Source organism: Ambystoma mexicanum, chromosome 14, assembly GCF_040938575.1.
Source record: "Ambystoma mexicanum isolate Mex_15411 chromosome 14, UKY_AmexF1_1, whole genome shotgun sequence".
NCBI classification, from domain to species: domain Eukaryota; kingdom Metazoa; phylum Chordata; class Amphibia; order Caudata; family Ambystomatidae; genus Ambystoma; species Ambystoma mexicanum.
Genome location: NC_090940.1, coordinates 372,766,509 through 372,787,410, shown reverse-complemented (window position 1 = coordinate 372,787,410; position 20,902 = coordinate 372,766,509). Strand labels below are relative to the sequence as shown.

The following is a 20,902-nucleotide window of genomic DNA, read 5'->3' as shown; positions in this document are numbered from 1 at the left end:
CTTCCCTCTGCACAAATGCGAGATAGCTGGCTCTTAAGGGGTTCGGGAGCGGAATCTATTAGTGCTGCCACTTCTTCCCACTGATGGCAGTTGTAGCTGGCCAACAGTGTGGTGGAATTCGCGATTCTGGTTTGGTAGGCTGCCGTGGAAGCTACTTTTCTACCAAAACCATAGAGTTTCTTACTTTCCTTGTCGGGGGGAGCCTCCGAGGAAGATAATGGGGTTCCAGCTCTCTTGCGGGTGTTAGTTACGACTAGAGAGTCTGGCTTAAGTTGGCCTCTAATATATAGAGGGTCCGACTGGGCTGCTTTAAACAGCTTCTCTACTCTAGGGTTTACAGGTCTTGTCAGGTTTGGGTTGACAAGGGATGGTGCTATTCTGCGTTGAATAGATTTCAGGATGGGAATGGTCTGGGCTACTGTCTTCCTTTCCCCTATTAGTTCTTCCGCGAAGTCCCTCTCTTCTTGGACACCTTGTGTGTCTATGTGGAAGTGGTTAGCTGCCCGAGAGAGCAGTTCATTCAGTAGGGGCTGATTATCTATTGGGGAATCAGACACTGGGGCTTCCCTTTCGACTGGTGAGTCCATTCTGAAAATATCTGGGCTATTTTCTGGCTCATCCTCGTCTTCGTCCTCCCCGTAATAATCTGACACTGCGAGATCTTCTGGTGTCTCAAAATCCTGGCCCTCTATAAGGGAAGAGTCTCCTTGGCCTGTAGGGAAAAGGCAAGAATAGGGTTGGACCTCAAAGGGGTCTGAAGCCTCTAAAGGTGTCTCGACCCGGGGCCTTTTATTTGAAGGGATAGGGTCCCTTGAACCTGAGGGAGAAGATTCCTGAGGGTTTAAAGCTAGTAGTTGGTCAGGGTGTCTTTCGAAGAAATTTGCTAAGGAGGACATCCTTGACATTACTCTGTCAATGTCCTCGCATGACCAGAGTTTTGAGCTTGGGGTGACCTTGCTGGAACTCTCTATGGACTGTCCCTGAGAAGACTTGGACGGGGAAGTCAGTTCTATTGTTGTGGAGGATTGTAAGGTTTGTTTCCTTTGTTGCTTACCCCCTTCCCCGTGGGTGGAAGTGTGTTTACCATTTCCCTTATTTTTCGACGCCTGGCGTCGAGGATCGGAGGTGGAATCCCTGTGTTTCGAACTAGGCTTCGAAACTGGGCCCTCCTTACTCCCAAGTGATGTGCCCTTTCCCTGGGGTGCAGGCTGGGGATGGAAGTCGTGTTCGTCTCCGGACGAGTGATCTTCCGTGATGTTAATGGGCGAGGCACTATGTGCAAGTGTGGAGGCTTGCCTGACGTCGTGCGGCGACCTCGACCGGGACCGCCCAGAGGACGTCCTTTCGGACCGCTCCTTCTGTGCCTCTTTCCGAGGTTTCGACGACGTCGAATCTCGGGTGGCTTTTTTGTGTTTAGCGTGTGTATGTGTAACGCTCTTGTCGCCGGGGGACTTCCCCATAGTCGCCGGGACGGACGACCTTCCGAGGCCGGGGACGTGCGTTAGGCTGTCTTTCGACGCCTTGTTGCCCTCGGCGTCCGAAAGTCCGGCGTCGCTGCCGTCGCTGAAGGTACCCTCCGCCTCCATAGCTGCTAGCTTGGCGTGGTGGGCCCAACGCTTGGTGGAGCGGTCCTTAAGAGTTTTGGTCTTAAACCTGCTACAGGCCCTGCAACCCGCCTCGGGGTGGTCTCTGGGCAGGCAAAGGTTGCACGTAGCGTGCTTATCTACCCAAGGGTATTTCTTATTACACTTGGGGCAAAACTGAAAGGGCGTACCCTCCATACGCGCCTGTGGGCAGCGGGCAAGTGTGTGTAGGTAAGAAGGTGTCTATAACCGAGTGTGGAAGTGTACCACCCCCCACTCTCCCTACTTGTAGGGCCGAGGCCAGCGGCCCAGGCCCGAGCCGAGGCGGAAGCCTCAAGGCCCAATCCGTCGGGTTTCGACGTTGATCTCCTCCCCGGTTCGGCGTCGAGATGCTGATCGACGTAAGGGTGACAAAACGGGGCAAATTAGATTTAGTTTTAAGTGCAAATATGGCAAAGCCAGGGAACTCCGATGAAGTGCTTCCGACCAGAATGGCGGAAAAAAACAATCTGGGGATCCTAGACGCGTGAGGGATCATGGGTACAGTGGACGTCACACTAGGGATAGTATTACTGGCACGCCCTGTGTCGACGCCCTTTTTCGATTTTCGAAAAACAAACTGTAATACTCCGCAGCTTCCACTAGATGTCGGCCTATGCACAGCATGTGATCTAAGCAGATTCCACAAGCCTCAGAAATGATGATATGATAAGGCATTTATAATGCGCCTATACACAAGTGTTTCAAGGCACGACAAGGCAAGGGAGGGGAAACATAGGGAGGACAAAACAAAAATCTTACTAGGCCCAGTGACATTGAGATCTCGCAAGTACAGGGTAGAGGGGCAGGGAAAAGTGTTGGGGGTTGGGGGATGGGATGGGCAAGTGCAGTAAATGGTTTCAAAACAACAAGTAGTGCGGCCTACAGGTGGAAAGTGCGAGGGCTAAAAGTGCAGACAGAAAGTGTCAAGTACAGGAAGGGAACTGTAGGGTTACAGATACAGACCACAAGTGCAAGGGATGTCAAGAGGCAGTGCAGGTGTGCAACTGGGTGAGCAGGAACCTGGGCCAGAGTTCAGAGGGTAACCAGGCGACCAGTGCAGTATCAGACGGGAGATCAGCAGGGGAGAGGAAGAGAGAAGGCAGAAGCAAAGAGGAAGGTCTTGAGGTGCTTCGGGAACCGGAGATGGTCCTGCTCAAGTTTCAGAGAGCAAGGGAGGCTGTTCCAGAAGGGAGGAGCCAGCCGAAGAAAGAACTGCCCCCAAGTCGTTGCTTAGAGAAGCGACTGACCCTCAAGGGTGCTTCCGCCCAGATCTGTGCCGTGTGAGTTACCATTGTGCTAGGAGGTGGATGTCTAATGGTCTGGTAGAGCCTTTCTTGTGGGGAGATTCCTGGTCTTGTGTGCATTTCTGCTTTGATGTGCGGGAGTTCAGTGTTGCCGTGGAGAATGTCATTTAGGACTGCCATTTGGGTGGCCCAGTAGTATGTCTGTAAGTGCGGGAGTTCAATGCCACCCTCCCATATGGAGCGTTGTAGGGTGCGCAGAGATATCCGCGGACACCGCCCTCACCATAGCAGTCCGAGTATCCCGTCTACTTTTTGGAATTCCGTCATGGAGATGTGTAACGGTGCGTTCTGTAGGATGTATAAAAAGTGAGGGAGGGCCAGCATCTTTAACAGCGCGGCTCTCCCCAGAAGAAGAGGTACAGCCATCCAATGGCTCACCTCATTCGCAAATCTATTCACAATTGGATATAGGTTTTTTGGCACATAGTCCCCCAAGGTTAGCCGTGATTTGTATGCCAAGGTAACAGAACTGCTCTGTTTCCACCCGGTACGGGCAGATATCCGGACTAATATTACTTATCCCTTTTATCGGAAATAGTATTGATTTGCCCCAATTTACCTGCAGCCCACTAAACAACCCATATCTTTCCAGTATTTGTGTGACAATGGGTCACCAATCCGCTGGACTACTTAAATAAATCAATAAGTCATTGGCACACAGAAATTCTATCCTCCCAGTCGTGAGCCCAGTGAAAACTCATCCAGGACAGTGTGTCCCTCAGCAACACCGCTATGGGTTCAATCACCAGTGCAAACAACATTGCGGAAAGGGGGCAGGCCTGTCTTGTCCCTTTGCCCAAATTAATGCTGCGCAATGAGCATCCATTCACCCTAACCTCTGCTGCCAGGGAGTTGTAGAGGAGTTTCACCCAGCTTAAAAATTGCTCTCCGAAGCCCATTTTACTCATTAATGCCCATAGAACCTCCCAATAGACGGAGTCAAATGCCATTTCGAAATCGATTGCCAGCAGTGCAAGAGACTCCTTATGTGCTGGTGCCCTCTCAATGGCCAAGTGAAGCCTGCAAATATTCATACGTGTGGATCTTTTGGGCATAAAGCCACATTGATCTGGGTGGATCAGGGACGTTATCACACCTTGCAGTCTGTTGGCAAGTATTTTCGCGAGGATTGTGGCCTCGTCATTGATAAGAGATCGGCCTGTAGGAACTACACTTATATGGGGGTTTACCCTCTTTGGGGATCATTATTATGCTGGCCTTCCTCAGGTCCGGAGGGAGAATTCTCAGCTCTTTCGAATGCAGATACATACGGAGCATACGTGGCGCCACCTCACTACCCCCTATTTTCTTCCATGTCTCTATTGGGAAACCATTTGGCCCTAGGGTTTTCCCAGTTTGGAGTTGTGATAGAGCAGCTAACAGTTCCTCCTCAGTAATCTCTTCCTCCAGGTGCACTTTCTGCGTATCGTTTAATATTCTCGTCTAGGATTGTAGCATCAATGGGGCATGTAGGGGCGCAGTACAATTCCTCATAATAGGCCGCAAAACACTCTGCAATTTCCTGATCGGTTGTTTATGTGTCTGACCTGCTGATGCCCCGCATTCCTCCTCTCCAACCATGCCAGCAGTTTGCCCGCTTTGTCACCAGTCTCATATAGCCTTGCACACATTGCTCTATATGCTTGTTTTGCGCAGTTTAAGGTTACATTTTGTAGTCTCTTTTGTGCCAGAATCAGGGCTGTGCTGTGCTCAGGTAAAGTAGTGTTTCTGTACAGTGTTTCAGCATTGCTGTACTTCCAGTTCAGCGTCTTCCACATCTTTCCTATGTGCTTTCTTGTGTGCCGCCGGCCACCCAAGGATCTCGCCCCTAAGATATGCCTTATAGGCCTCCCAGAGCACTACAGTGTGATCCATCGAACCTTCATTCAACTCAAAATATAAGGATGTGGCCGCTTGTATTTTCTCCACCAGGTCCAGGAAGCCCAGATAATAATTGTTTAGCCTACAGGCTGGTGGGGGGCGGGGTCTTTCAGTTTCGAGAATCATTAGTAGTGGGGAGTGGTCCGAGATGCCCTGAGGAAGCAGAGTTGCCTCCGTTGCCTTATGAAGGTCTGTTGCAGGCAGGAAGAAATAGTCCAACCTGGAGAGTGATGCGTGTGCCCCAGAATGAAACGGATATTCATGCTCAGTAGGGTGTAGGTCGCGCCACACATTTTTCAGCCCCAGTGCCGATGTGAAAGCGGCTAAGTTGGTGGGTACTGTAGGGTTCCTTCCCCATGTGTGCGTGGTCCATTTCAACATTCATGACCTCGTAGAAGTCCCCCCGTCCCCTATTATCCAGTTATCTGCTACATTATTAGCTAGTATGGGTGTGATATCCTCCATCAAGGCCGACATGAGTGTTGGGGGTGAATAAACCGCTACAACAGCAAAGGTCTGGTTCCACAGTGTGCCATGTATATATACACATCTCCCCCCTGTGTCTTGGGTTACCTTGGAGATCTCAAAGGGAGTTCTCTTGTGCAGTAAGATCAGTACCCCTCAAACCCATGTAGAATCCTGCATGCACCGCTGTACAGTACTCCGTTCTCTTGAAAAAGTGGCATGACGTGCCCGCCAGATGAGTTTCTGTAAGGAGCACTATGTCTGGGCTGTATCTGTTTAATAACTTTGTCACATGTCTCCTTTTAATACTGTTACCTAGACTGTTTACGTTCCACATTATGAGCGGCAATTGTTTAGTGTTGGGCCTAACCTGAGTCATCATATGACTAAGCGTCTGGTCAGCCCGTCGCGCCCGCCGCGGGAGGTGCTTTCTATTCTTGGAATCCTAAGTACCCATATTCGACTTGCGTCTGGTGCAAACAATTGACCCGCGTTTAGATTAACAAAAACAACCCCAACTCCGCCCTCCCCATACTCCATCCCAAACTGAAGCTTCTGTCGTCCGAGAAAACTAAATTGTGAGATTAACAGGTTAATACTCTACATTCCGAACAACCCAACGTACAAACAGTGGTGGACAACAATTAGACAAGAGTGTTACCTATCCTATTCGCAAAGTAACAGCAATGGGGGGCCTTGCGGTCCGGGCCGCCATCGATTATGAAAGCAGGTTCTATAGCAGCGCTGGCAGAGTACTTACGTAGCATTGCCATGGCTGCCACTTCTTAGTGCGCATCAGGTTAAATTAGTGTCGCCTCTTTCGCATGAGTCATTGGGGATCATTACGAGTTTGGAGGTATCCATGGCGCTATCAGCGCCATGGCTAACCCCCTACTGCATACTGGGTCCGGGGTCCCTGAATGGGGAATTACCGGGCCATTCCAACCTTGGAGGACCCGGTATTTCCCCATTCAGGGAACCCATCCCCATTCGAGCCCCCATAGGGCTCAATGGGAATGGGGACTATGCTAACAACGGGCCTGTTAATAACGGGCGCGTTGTTAGCATGCTGGTCCTTTAGCGGCTCCCACTAAGGGTGCCTGGTAAAACCAGCCGTCCTTAGCGGGACCCGCTAAAGGACCTCGTAATGTGGCGGTAAGGGGTTAACAGCACCGGCACCTTTACCGGCGCCGTTACTCCCTTACCTTCAACCTCGTAATGACCCCCAAAATGTCTCCATTTGGCAGTGCTTCCAGCTCCTGTTTTGGGCGCTCAGGTGGTGCTCTCTCTGGTCGAGGTCGAGTTCTGCCGTTGTCTTGTCTCCGATTCAGCCTCCAGTCACCCTCCAGATGCCTTTCTGCCCAGCTCCATGCTTCTCTGGGATTCGTAATATGCATAGTCTTTCCGTTATAGTTTATTTTCAGATGTGCCGGGAATAAAAGTCTGTATTTTATGTTAAGAGTCTGAAGACGTTTCTTGAGTGGATCAAAGGACTGTCTCGCTTTCTGCACCTCCCTAGTAAAGTCCGGGAAGAAGGTGATTTTGGAGCCATTATAAAAGGTATGGAGCCTTTAGTTCTGGCCATCTGAAGTACGGCATCCTGATCCCTGTAGTTCAGGAGCTTTGCTATTACTGATCACGGGGGAGCTTGGGGAATTTGTCTGCCGGATGGTATACACAGAGCTCACTAGACTGAAAAGAATTTGGACAGGGTCTTGGGAGCGAATAGATCCGCAAGCCATTGCTTGAGGAACAACTCCATGCTCGGGCCTTCCGACTTTTCCAGCAATCCGAGGATCCAGATGTCATTCAGTCTTGCTCTGCCTTCTCCCTCTTCCACCCGGTCTTCCAGTGCTTTGAGGCATGCCAGCACTCTGGCCATTTGGTGGTTTACAGTCCTCAGGCCAGCCTCTGTTTCGGAGATGCGGTCGTCCGATTCCCCCGTGCGGGCCGTAAGCTTTTGCAGGTCATGACGCAGTAGCGACACCTCTGTACTTATGCCATCCATCTTTGTTTCCATGGAGGTTCTTGAGTTGGCGATGGCATTCATAACATCTTTAAGGGATATATCGTCCTCTGTTCCCAGTGCATCGCCAGATTTAGCCTGCTCCTGTGGGGGAGCTTGGGCAGAGGTTGTGTACTGCTCCATTTTGCTCTGCGTTGTCACATTCGTTGCCCTGTCTTTTCCCATGGTGGTCTAGCCAATGTTGATCTGCGGTTACTCCCTTCCTTCTCAGCCGTTATTTGTGCAGTCGTTTAGATCAGTGGGGTGTTCGCTCCAGGTGTAACGATTTTGTAAGGCACCTTCCAGTTGTCACAGTTGTTCCAGGATCTTTGTGGGGACCAGTCAAGCAGATCCCCAGAGGCACTCGTTCCGCTCTTCCAGGTACACTGGCCAGCGTTTATTATGAGTCGTTACTGCACGCAAACAGTTGGTTGCCTTACTATGAGGACATCAGAGCCACCCGGCGTGGTTCCTACCTCGCGGGGGAGGTGCCACTGTAATCCCTATCACCACTTCTCGCCTTCCATTTTCTCCTATGGTTATTGTGCACTGGCCTATTCGTGACTTCTTCCCAGAAGTTTGCCGAGTTATCACATATGTCCTCTCAGCTTTTCCCCCTGTAGCCTGTCAGTAAGACAATAATTGCAGCAAGTTAAACTTCCTTTCGCCTGGATTACAGCACTATGAGGGCACGTTCCGTTGCAGTTGGCTATGGTCTGAGGTGTGTAATACTACATATACCTCAGCAGTATATACCTCTTGCCTTTTGTCTCATTGGTACAAAAGTGTTCACAATACTCAGTGACTTTGCCCATGTAAAGGGAGATGCGGGTTTGGCTATTCAGTGTGTCCAGCTAACCTTCCAGGGGAAGCAGCACACGTTATTTAACTAGTGTGCTGGCCATGGGTATTCTTCCAAAGTGGCAGTCTGGTGTGTTGCATTGTAGAGACCCTGTGCCCCAGTATGTTGGAAGTTCTTGGGCCGAGCTGCATCCAGCCGCAATATTTCTTCAGGAACCTCCACGTCGGCGTCAAGCGTTTCCTTTCTGCAGGTGAGCTAAAGCGTTTTGTCTCTGCAAAGCGTTCCGGTCAGGCGTGATTATTTTGCACGTCTCCCCAGGGACGCATGCAGCATAATTGAGACCTTTCACCACCCTGAATCTCCGTGTGCAGCCTGCGGGTGTTGGCAGGGGCATGAGAGCAGGATCCGTGCATTGGTTCCAGGGTATTCAGCCGGTCTCTGCCTGCCGGTTCACACACCCCGTCGCGCCTCTCACCCCGGAGTGTGGTCTCAGATGTCACGGTGCGCACACAGCGGGGCCCGGCTTTCTTGACAGCCCAGAGGACCACGCTGCGGCAAGCGTTGAAGCTATGTTTGCGTAGCCCCTTTGGCAGGACACACTGTGGGAGTCTCCTGTTCCCAGCCTTCGCTAGAGCGTCTCCAGGAGGGAAGCACAGGTAGGTCTTACAGAGTTATACAGCTGGCGGTCACCAGCGCCACAGTTCGGTTCTCCAGTTATCCTTGCTTCAAGTCTTGCGGCCTTGCCGCGTATCGTAAGGTACACACCGTCATTTAATTACATGGAATCACTCGGTCTCTGCATACAGGGCATCGATCGGCATGCAACAGTGCTTCCACCCCGGGCTTCACAGCAGCGTTGATCTGCGAGATGGGGTAACAGGGTGTCTGTCGTGGCTCTGTCTCGGCTTTCACCCTCCACTCCTCTCAGCCTCTCGGGCGCGTCGGTCATCTTAGGCAGACCTTGTCATCCGCTACCACTGCTCTTCGGCAACTTGGATATCCCGATCTGCACCCTGATTCCAATCCAAACTCCTGCGAACCGCCACGTCAGGGTTCCACTGCCTGCACGCTTCGTTTAGCGAAAAGGTCAGTTCAAATTGGAGGATATAAACAGGATGTAGCTAGCGGCCCTAGGAGCACAGAGGAATCACGTCCTCATCGTGCACACGCTGGCCACGCCCCCAGGATAGCATGGTTGACCGTGTCAAAAGCAGAAGAGAGATCAAGTAAGATGAGAACAGGGGGTGTTTGGCATCAAGTTTAGAGAGCAGGTCTTCACGGATATTCAGAAGAGCAGTTTCCGTGCTTCTGGCTGATCTGAAGCCAGGCTGATATCATGGTGACAACCAACAGATTCAGTATGAAGATTAAGCTGGAGGATCGCCAGCTTTTCAAAGAGTTTGCCCAGGAAAGGAGTAATGGAGATCAGGCTCTAGTTAGTCAGACAGGAGGGGTCCGCTGAGGGTTTCTTAAGAAGAGGGTGCAAAAGAGTGCTTCAGGTGAGGGCGAATGGAAGGTTCCAGTGGTGAAAGAGTGGTTGCAAAAGTCAGCCAAGGCTGGAACAAGGTTCTCAATGTGGTCCTTGATGGTTTTGGATTAACAGGGAAGAACCTGTTTTGATGAGACGTTCATAGATCAGACATACCTAGAAACCTTGTCAGGAGTGAAAAGAGGGAGGTGGCTGCTGGGAGGCCAGAGGTAGAGATGAAAGTAGAGGGAGAAGGAGGAGAGGACGAGAGGGTGTACAGGAGGTCCTGGGTTTTAGAGATGAAATGTGAAGCCAAGGCCCTTCAGGGGGCCTGGGAGGGGACAGGAAATGTAGAGACTGCAGCAGGATGGGCCAGCTCCTTGCAGACTTTAAAGAGTTTGGCCGAGCTGTTAAAAGCTTCAGAGATGTGGGCTTGGATATGGGCTCACATCTTAGTGTGGACGAAGGCTGTATTGCCTTTGGAGCAGGCGGTAGGCCAGTTTGTCAGAGGATGCACAGGATGCCATCCATTTCTTCTCAGCCATCCTAGTTTAAGGGTGACGAGGTCTGAATCGTACCAAGAGTTGCACTTGGCTTTGGGCTTCAAGCGGATCCTCATGACAAGGGCAAGTACATCAAGAGTGTCAGAGATAGAAGAATGGAGGTTAGAGTCAGCCAGAGGTGCAGCGGGGGAGAGAAAGTGGCTGCGAAGGCCTCAACTGACATACGCTTCATGGGTCGGATGACCAAGAAGGTGGGTGGTAGTGTAGGGGTTGAATCGGCCTGATGAGAAGAGAGATGAAAGGAGAAAGTGTTCACTCCAGGAGAGAGGGTTGGAGAGGGGGATATCTGAGGAGATCAGAACATCCAGGCTGTGCCCTGCAGTGTGAGTCGGGCCAGAAGGGAGAATAGAGAGAAAAAGAGTCGTAGAGGTCGCAAAAGAGTTCAGAGGAGGGACAAGAAGCATCCAGGTGGAGGTTGAGTTCTGAGAGAAGGAGGAGTTGAGTGGTCGAGGCCACGAGGGAGGAGGAGAGGTCCGCCCACTCAGAGAGGAAGGAGGTTACCTGACCAGGTGTCCGATAGATAGTAACCACAGTGAGAGAGTGGCCAGGAGAGAGAGCGAGCAGCCAGGAGAGAGAGAGAGAGCGCGCGAGCGGCCAGGAGAGAGAGAGAGCGAGCAGCCAGGAGAGAGAGAGCGGGAGAGCGACTGCAGACCAGGCATTCAAAGGAGGAGTAGGACGGCAGAGGAATGATACAGGCAGGAATCCACTCTGGGAAGATCAAGGCGGAATCGTACCGAAATGTCGACTATTTTTCTGCGTGTGTTTTCTCCCCAGACTTCACCCTTGCAAAACCAAACTTTGTTTCCTGGGGTCTTTTTTTTAATCCCACTCTGCATCCTTTGGTTGGTTGTCTGGCCAATCGGGCCCAGTCTTCCCCTCCTAGGAGGTGGCACCTACAGAGAAACTTTCAAATAAATGGTTAAGCCCTGCTCCTTTTCTCCACACGAGACATCTGAGGCAGTAATGGCGGCCCTTGTTGTACAGTGTCCAGGTTCCTGTTAGGGGGCCCCGCCTTGGCTTTCCCCAAAGGTAAGTGTAGTCCTTGATTGTGGTTGTAACCCCAGTTTCAGTCAAAGGTGGTATAGAGAGGTTACAACGTGACCGTCGCTGATAATGCCAATTCTGGGGAGCGGTGCAAGACATGCCAGGCGGCTATATAGGCTCTAGGCCACGTCTGGCAAGGTCTCTTTTGCTTTGCCAGTCTGCCGCTGGAATGACAATGGGGTAAGGGACGACGATGGGTTGTTTTAGGCAGACTCTTAGTTCGCCTGCAGTGTTGTCTGTGGGTCTTGGAAAATGACAAAAAGCTTGGCGAGCATGTTTTTTTACGAGAGACATGGGGTGACATGCGGGCACTGAGCAATTAAAGATTGGCACTTGGGGAAAGGATAGGGATTGGGGCCCCCTCAACTGCCACCTTCCCCCCCCTTTGGGTTAAGGCTGGCTCTGGCTTCCACCCATATAGGCCTCCCACCCCTGGTTGAGCAAGAGAGGTTCCTATCCTTTTTGATAAGTGCAGGTTACTGACCTTATCACAGTAGCTACATGTGAGAATCTGCAGTTTTTGCTGCAATGGTCTTTTCATAGTTTTGGGCCGCGAGTACAAAGGGTTCTTCTGTCCGGTCATATTCCCCCCCCACGGCATAATCTGCTAGAGGCAGATCATTTGAGGTTTCTAGATGGGGTGCAGTGATTCGCCAGTCTGGACAGGCTTTTGGGCCAGTCCAACAGTATGCTCAGTGAATGATGGACAGATGTTTGAAGGCCATACTGTCTCGGAGCCAGTGGAGGGATTGCAGCATGAATGGTACGTGGTCTGGTGGCTTAAGGCTCTGGGCAACCATCATTTGTACAACTGTCCATATAACTGCCAATGCACCCATTATAGCAATTCCATTACTCCCTACTCAGACAAGGTGCATGCTTATAAAAACGAGTAGGAATTGCGACTAAGGGATAAGGAGGGAGAAGTTTGGAAAAATAGAAAATAGATTACAAGCCCTACAGATAAGGGGTGTATCGGCCACTTGTACTCCCTAAAAATAGGCAAATACTCCCAACAAAAATAGATTTCACACACAAAGCTCCATGGACATGTTTGGACCAGTAGTGCACGTAGTACCACAGGAAGAAACTATTATTATTATTGCCTGATGGGAAGAAGTAAACCTATATCTTTTTATGTGAATAACTAGGCACAAAGAAATAATGAAAACATTTCTGTTTTACAGTTTAAACATTTTTACCAGCTTATAAAATACTCCCATTGGAAATTGGACTCCCTAAAATATCATTTTACTCCCAACTAAAATGCTCCCACTACTAAATCATATCTAGAGCACGGATAACAAGCACCCCACCGCCTTAAAGAAGGTTTTCAAAAGGCACTGCACAATACAAGAGAATACTAGAGCAGCTTCGAAGCTTTAGTGACAGCTCGTTACCAGTGTTACACTTCTTGCCCATTTGTCTTTGTCTTTCTTTGTAGTTATAGGCAACGCTTTAGGACCACCCAGTGTGGCAAACATATAGTTACTGGATTTTCAGAACGGGAAAAGCACTGCAGAGGAGGAACAAGTCTTCAGGTGTCCTTAGTCCCAGCTTTGAGCTTGGAAGTGGTGCACGTAGAGCCACCATTGGTTTGGATTCAAAGGTGGTGCCTTAGCACTACTCAACTAGGCTTTGTTTTGCTTTGGCATCAGTATTCCTTTTGGTTCCAGGAAGGCACTTCAGTACCAAATGATGGTAGACAAGGACATGGTTACACATATGGGATGTGACATACAACAGACATTGCACCCTGGAAGAACCAGGGAAACAGGGTGGTGAAAGAAGGGGGCAGGTGGTGTTTGTGGAGGGCTGGGAGGGGCACTGCATTTTCTTCTGTGGCAGCGCTTCAGCTATGCAAGCCACGTCTCCATCCTCTCTGCAAGGGAGCTGGAAGAGGTCTGCATGGCCAGAACAACTCTCTGTGAGCAAAGCCAAAGCTGGTGGCTTTTTTAATACTGGTTTCGGTTATGAGCAGTGTATAGAGTGTACTTATAGAAAGGACGAATATGTTTTGGGGGAATGCATATGTTTTGTAAACTGATGCGAAACACTAGTGCAAGGTCATTTACCAGGAAAACATTTGAGAGAAAAAAAAAAGGTATTGCGTGTATATCGTTAGGAGCAATATCCTTTTAATTGAGGAGGGTGTACAGCGATAATTTCACAGTACAGAAACATCGGAACTTACTTGTGATCTGATAAACCCAAGTAATAGGGTACGTAGGCAAGTTCTTCAGACTTCCACTGCTGCATATTTAAAATGACAAAAGGAGGAGCCCCACTGCAAAAAAATCGCTGAGAGAATTCCCTTAATCCACCACACCTACAGAGACAAAACACCGGTGAAAATAATTACAAACATTAATTTTCAAACTGTAATAGCAGATTTACTGTAGTATATTTAAATTAGAACATACTGGAGCTTTGTATGATTTGTATGCAAAAATTGACTCAAGAAAAAAGTGCTCGGAAACGAAAAATATAAAATATGGCACTTTGATTTGGTATTCTTAGTTTACAGTCTTTAAAATTACCAGCCGAAGAAAATAGAACCATATTTATTTATTTATCTTGGTGTTGATAAATCGCAAGCTGAGAGATGCATCAAATTGCTTATGACATGAACGGAACGTGCTTCTCAAATGTATTGCATAAAGAAGAAACAAAATAATAAAAATATGCGGATGGTATAGTGAATCCAACCTTTCTGCATATGCAGCCTGAACTATTCTATACAAATTTAGCACAACAGATCTTATCGACAGACAGGCACATTGGATAGTACAAGTGCAGAGAAAGGGTATTCTTTTTTGACTACTCATAACTAGGGCAGAAATTTATCACCCCGAGTACATTTTGGTGATGGGGTCAGAGGCCAAAATCGGGCATCAGCAGATCAGGTTGAGAATGGAAGGTTATGTACATGTGCCGCAGCCTTGGGTGACCTTCTTAAAACGACTTCATGTACTATAGCCTTCGGTACCACCCCTTAGCAGTTCCTAGCCCCAAAGTAGTCAGTTGATTCTAGTTGGGAGAGACCCAAAATCTCCAACATTACCTCCATGGCCCTAAACTGGTATTGAAGTCTGAAGATAAGTTGGCCATGATATAGCCCGATCATAAACTTTCACCTGAATTCCACACTGTTTAAGGTGCGAGAGGAAGGAATTAACCAAACATGGCTCTTGAAGACTGCAAAACAATAAAGGAGGGGCTATAGCAGTTCCAGGATCAAGGTCATTGGGTTCTTTTCCTCCCGAATTGGTGTATACTAGTGAAAACTGAGGGTGTAAGGAATCTCACCATAAGCTTCTTCCACATCCTAGGTATAACTAGGCAGACTACATAAAGATAGCCCTTTCCGTAGTATGCCTCATTTTACTTGATTTTCCTCTTGTGGCATTACACACGCTTGTGTGACTCTCCCCTGGGTTGCCATGCCCCTTTATCATCGCCCCCATCTACTCCCCCCCCACCCCCAAGTATTTTGTCTATAGCGGCCTCCGTTTTTCCAAGTTCTTAGTCCTAAGCTCTGAAACCCATAGCCTCCCAATTTCTGGCTCCTAACTGAATGGGGGCCTCAGCATTTTCCTCAGACAGATTTCAGTGGAATAAGGTAAGGAGGCATTTGATAGCCAGTATGTATGTTGTGGAACTCCCTAGCCTGAAACAGTGTTGGCTGGTATTGTTTTGGGATAGCTCATCAGACCTCCATGAAGACAAGCCCCATCCATGTCCCAGCACACCAGGCTGCTGTAATCCACTCGAGAATCAGAGCTTCAAAAGGCAACACTGACAAAGCCCCACTCACATTAGGGTGCTGGTCACTGTAATCCTTCTGTAATCACAGAAGGGGGCTAGAGTAGAGTGGCCAGAGGCGAGAGATCGGAAGAGAGAGGTGTTCAAACATCTTAGTTTCTGCTAAGGCTCTCTGAAGCTTCCTGTCCACTCCATTTTCTGCACACAAAAGCATTCTGGGTATGTCAGAAGGGAAACGGCACTTGTTGCAACAGCTTGGATTGGATAATTTACATCACCGGTGACATTTTGCCTTTATGAGGGGAAACACTTTCTTAATGGAATCATCTGTGGACTGCTGCAAGACTGATTCACTGGACCTCCATTGGCAATACGGCATATTTTAAAGTCCTCAGTCAGGAAGAAGTGTAGACAGAAGGCATTCACAGCAGAGGCAGGTTTTACTCCCTAACCATCCCTGGGAACAGGAAGAGTGACAGGGCTGTGGACCAAGGCCTCTCTGCTGCCTGTGCACTAGAGCCATGATCCTGCTCACTTCACTTAATAAAGTGGTGGACAATACCGGTGGCAATCATTGGCAAATCCAGTAGGTCTGGGGCTTTTGGAGATGGAAATCTTATGTTGGTTGAGAAAAGGGATCTACGTGATTTTTCCGCAGCTGATTTTGCCTCGACGGATATGTTCGCATGGGAAATGCACGAATACAAAATGTTCGCACATTTCCCAATGAGAACATGGAGGGGTGTCCCCAGCAATCCCCGCTCACTATACTGTGTAGTATAGTGAGTGGTATGTTGCGGGCGACACCCCCGCAGCTCCTGTTTTTTATTTTCTTTTATTTTTGTTCTGTCGATATAGTTGCAGGGGGACAACCCCTCAGCCCCCACAGCCTTTTAAACAAAAAATATTTCACACCGACCCCACCAAAACACCTAAACACACACCACAAAATGTTAGAACTGTTGGTAGTTAGAACTTTTCGTGGTGTGTGTTTTAGGTTTCTTGGTGGGGTCAGTAATTTCTTTTCGGACATTTCATCCTATTCTGAGAAAAGTATGTTCTGCATAGAATTGTGTAGGAATTGTGCAGAAAGTGAGGAAGTAAACTTGTTACAAGTGCAACACGTTTTTAGTGATGAGGGGGTAGCACAGGAGGCTGTATGATTGAAATGTCTATGATTTCACTTTTAACTAGTTTCTCAGCACTTGTCAAGGATACAACAATTTAACTGGGAAGGTTGGTCGGTGCACTAGACATAGGATTGGTGCCCAAACAAAGGAAAGACCCAGCCTATTGACAGGCAGGTTATAATAGATAACCATTGGATGGGGGTTTCTAATAGTCTTCAAAATGTAGTAGCTAAGGTACCAGTTGAGAGCATGTGATTTACAACTGTCAGTGGCTAAACTATCTTTCAGTCACCCTCCTTTGCCATTTAGCCCGCAGATACACTTATCCTTCCTATGCCATTTCGCCCTCCTTGCCTAGCAACAGGTCTGCCTCTTATTGCACACTTTACTGTAAAGAGAGAAGGAGACTACTCCCCTCATGCTTCCTACACCCTGGTCTCCTTCACCCCCAACAAGTAATCATTTTCTCCTGGCACTCACCCCTACTTCCTTTTCCTTATGCTGCTTTTTTTCTTCATAGTTACTTTCAATGCCGTTGGCCATTGCATTTTCAAGGAAACAAAAAATATACTGTCCTACATTGTGGAATGCCTCTACTAGGTGAAAGCAAAAACAATTCCCGCTATATGCTGCCTGACCTAGTTAAGAGCAACCAGCCTATATGTGGCGCAGATCCTTCACATGCCCGGCTCTCAGGTAGGTCAATCTCTAACAATCTCAGCTTTCAATTATGATTTTTGCACCAAATACTCTAGATCTTTATCTGGACTTATTGTAGCAAGCACGACGTTATTAACAAATAATTATATAGTCTATCGGCATTAGTCTTCAATCCCCCGCACTGACCTCCACCCTACCCCGACGTACTCCGTAGTCTCTACCGAGCAGGTTTACCACAGGTGCATGAACACTGATCCTGCTGGCAGTGAATGGCTCTCCTCATTTAGTCACAGCACATGGTCACTTTACTGACGTAGCTTGGACTCTCAATTTTCTTTGACTTTCTCTACCCACCTAATACAGGGCACACACACACCATGTGCTTGATTAGCTGGTCTGCATAGAAATTAAATTGCAAAATGTAGGCCTCTTACTAGGCCAGAGCAGGTCGGGACCCTTTAGCGCTTCTGTCTGTGCACAAGAGTAGTCAATAAGGACAGCACAGCAGCGCTAGTTTGTGGATGTTTTAGTGGGTGATACTTAGGAGGATAAGAACCGACTTCTGAAAACAAGTCTTGTGACTTGTATAGATCTCAGCAAAAATCCAATGATTAAGTCCCATGGCAAAGGCTAGATGACAGAACTGGGGTGAACTTTGGGGCCGGGTGCAAACACACTGGGATGTAGGGAATGGAGTAGATAAGCAGAAGAACCCCAGCCCATCACTAGCCTTGATTCTATCAAGCCTTCAATTGATCCAGGTTGATCCTGGACAACCCAGAATAGTGTGCCTGAAGAGGCAGTGAGGTCTTTTAGAAAACTTGCATCTTGAAACTTGCAACGTAGGCTCTGGAAGCTTACACACTGGAGTGTTCTTTTTTAGAATGGAGTAGAAAACATAGTCCTCCGCCCGTTACAAGCCAGCAAGCTATGCCATCCCCATACGTTCCCCCAAAGAAGCCCTTTGCAGAAGGTTACGGTTCAGGAGATATTGGCAAAACCTTCTGAGGAGGGCACTGACCCATTTTATCTAAAAAAGGTAGAACAGTAGGTCACCCATTTGGAAAGGCCAAACTCTCAGCAGAAGCTGTAGCATAGCAGTGAGGGTTAGGAGAGAAGACAGCTGGTCACACTGGTATAATGAAATGAACACACTTATTACAATGTCCCACATCTGAGAGTAAAATGATTACTCAGATTAAACATAACACACAGTGGAGCATAATGTAGTTATAAAACACTAAAATACCCTAACCCATTCTTGACACCAAAATAGACCTCAAATGGTGGGAGACACTATACATAAAAAGATCTAGGGAGAGATGTGAACCCTAAACATTATAACGTTACTAGCATTAAGACCCATGCTGCCCAACATAAATCAGTCACAGGTTTCCCCCTACAATTTAGCACAAACACAATATACATATGGACACTGAACAGTTCTATATCTCAGAGGAAAACCGGGGTACACAATGTCCAAAGAAGGACATATTACATTCCAAGGAAGGAAACATATGCAGCAAGACATGATACAAGTGAATTAAAGAGGCAGGAGATTCAAGAAAGATTAAGAAATCAGGGGTAGTCGCTTAAATCTCAGTTTTGGTGGAAAACTCCAGGGACCCTAGGGAAACCCAGGAAAATAGGTCACTTTTCAGGTTAGTACCATAGAATGTTATGTGTAGGATAAAATATGTGTCCGATCAAAAAAAAACAAAAGGACAAAGTATTTAGGCAGACCTGCAATTGTGGTAAAAAGCTAGATCTTCCCCAGAGGTGCAGATAAGGGAGCAACCTACCACCAGAGTAGGTCATAGAAGACCCTAAAGAATAGATAATAGATCCAGTGCTGGGTTTTGAGGCGCAAAGGCCCAAGAAATGAAGGAAGCACAGCAGGATTTGGACTAATTTAAGTCAATGGCCACATGTGATCGAGGGGGTGCTGCAGAACCAGACGACCATGGGGACCCCTCAGGGCAGGTATCGGCAATAACCCACCAATCCAGGGTCCACAAGTAGGTAGTCAAGGTAGCAGTTCCTGAAAAGATGGTTCCAACAAGGTGTAACCACCTGGTGAGTAAAAGGCTTGCTTTACAAGTTGAAATGCAGAACCTGGTCTACGGCGAATCTGGAGGTTTCGTCCCTTCTTCCCAATGGGTAACCACCCACTTTGAGGCTAGGGAGCTGAGCCCGCCCAGCAAAACCCTCAATAGGGTTTGGGAAAGCGGGACCTCACTGGGAGCGACTGCCCTCAAGGGGACAAAGACTCCCAGTGACCTAGCCCGCGGTTATTCAACAGAGGAAGTTACATCAGCAGAAATACGCACGGCTACACAAGATAGAGAAGAATTACTCAAACCCAAAATCAACAAACAGGATATCTCTCCCCCACTGGTGTTTGTATCGAAATATTCACGCCAAAGCAATCGGATTAAGTCAATCATAAAGAAAAATTGGAACACTGTTACATGTGATAAAAGGGTAGAACACCTATTTAAAGAAACCCCCACATTTGCCTACCAGAGAAGTTCTAATTTGAAAGACAGATTAGTCCACACGAGACCCCCACAAAAGAAGAGAAGCACGGACCGCATAGGTACATTTCCATGCCTCAACTGCAGCAACTGTGGATATATCATGAAAGGACAAACCATAAATCATCCATATACTGGAGAAAAAATCAAATTGAAATGCTATGCCACATGTGACACGGCAGGAATCATATATGGAATTAAATGCCCTTGTGGTTTATACTACGTCGGACAAACACAGCGCACAGCAAAGATCAGGTGGAACGAACACAGATCTTGTATCAGGAACAAGACTGCAAGCTCTGCAGTAGCAAGACACTGGCAGAGTAAACAACACAATCTGGCACAGATTAAATTTGTAGTCCTGGAAAGAGTCCAAAGAAGAGAAAGATACGAGGATCTACAAAAAAGAATTGATCAACGAGAAACGTTTTGGATAGACAGACTAAGTTCCCTTACACCGAAGGGAATCAATGAAGAGATCAATTATATGTGTTTTCTCTAAAAAAGCCAGATTCACGGTTGGTTCAAGAATAAGTCTTTGAATTCTTCGTGGATGAAGAAGCGCAATGGACTTAGATCCAGATACAACTGGGGACACATTGAAAACGTGTGATTGAACTTGGTGTTGTTTTCTGGTGTTTTTGCACTAACATGTATTAATTGCACATCATGCAACAGTTTAAAATATTTAGGAGTGTATGAATGGGTATGGATCGCATGATCCACTCCACACAACCAGTATCTATCCTTATTTTGACACCTACATTGGTTGACATTCATAGAACATATACACAGATATAGAACGAAGTCACGTGTATAGTTTCCACTAATTGCCTAGGCTTTATCCACACCTCTCTTTCACTCGAGTTAATTCCATCATCAGTAACACAGAGCATACACACACCTTGGGGTCATGGCAACAGTCCCGCCCCCCTGCGCTCCCGTAGGGCGGTGGGTCCCGAGGCGTACGTGCGACAGCAACTTTGCTGCTGCTCGACGCCCCGCCTAGGTTCCCATGACTACCCTTAAAAGCATTTTTTGGCCGCGCGCAGTTCACTTTCGCTCTCACAGGGAGCGCGATCGGTCCCGCGCGCGAATCATACGAGTGCAGGTAAGAGCCCATTTAACTTTTCAGGTTGAAATAGCTTCTCAATTGGATATAGCTAGAATAATAGTAATATATATTCCCCTCTGGCAATTAACAGGAACACTGGAGACGTTCTACGAACGCATTCACAGGAGAGGACAACTCACAATTAGCAGGTACAGGACACAAAATACAAAGAGGAAAAACAACTATGAATGGTTAGCGATACAATGTATGTTGACATATTTTTCATATTTATTTTTCTCTTACATGTACAACATCCATTTGGATCTATTTGGGGTATGTGCCTTGCTTTATTTTGAATTATCTATTATATTTATGTGTATTCTGATGAATAATTGATGTTAACACGGTGCAGATTCTACACTCACTTCAGTACAGCCCTGAAGATGGTCTCAGACCGAAATGCATTGGCATATGTACTATTGTTAATAATTGACCTATCGATTTTGAGTTGCCTCGCAATATCTGAACTAATCAAGAAAGATATAAAACCAGGAAATGTGAATTAAACATTTCTCTTGGAAAAACTTTGTACCATTTGG

General features: G+C 47.7%; 1 protein-coding gene across 9 annotated transcripts in view; it reads right to left on the bottom strand.

The window, feature by feature from the left end:
• The window catches only part of C14H14orf28 (chromosome 14 C14orf28 homolog), a 337,224-nt gene that overhangs the window by 84,399 nt on the left and 231,923 nt on the right, over positions 1 to 20,902 (bottom strand). For all 9 annotated transcript variants that reach the window (XM_069637481.1, XM_069637483.1, XM_069637479.1 and 6 more), the window contains one exon: positions 13,352 to 13,486. In XM_069637481.1, coding sequence (XP_069493582.1) covers positions 13,352 to 13,486 — 135 coding nt within the window. The remainder of the gene's footprint in view (positions 1 to 13,351; positions 13,487 to 20,902) is intronic.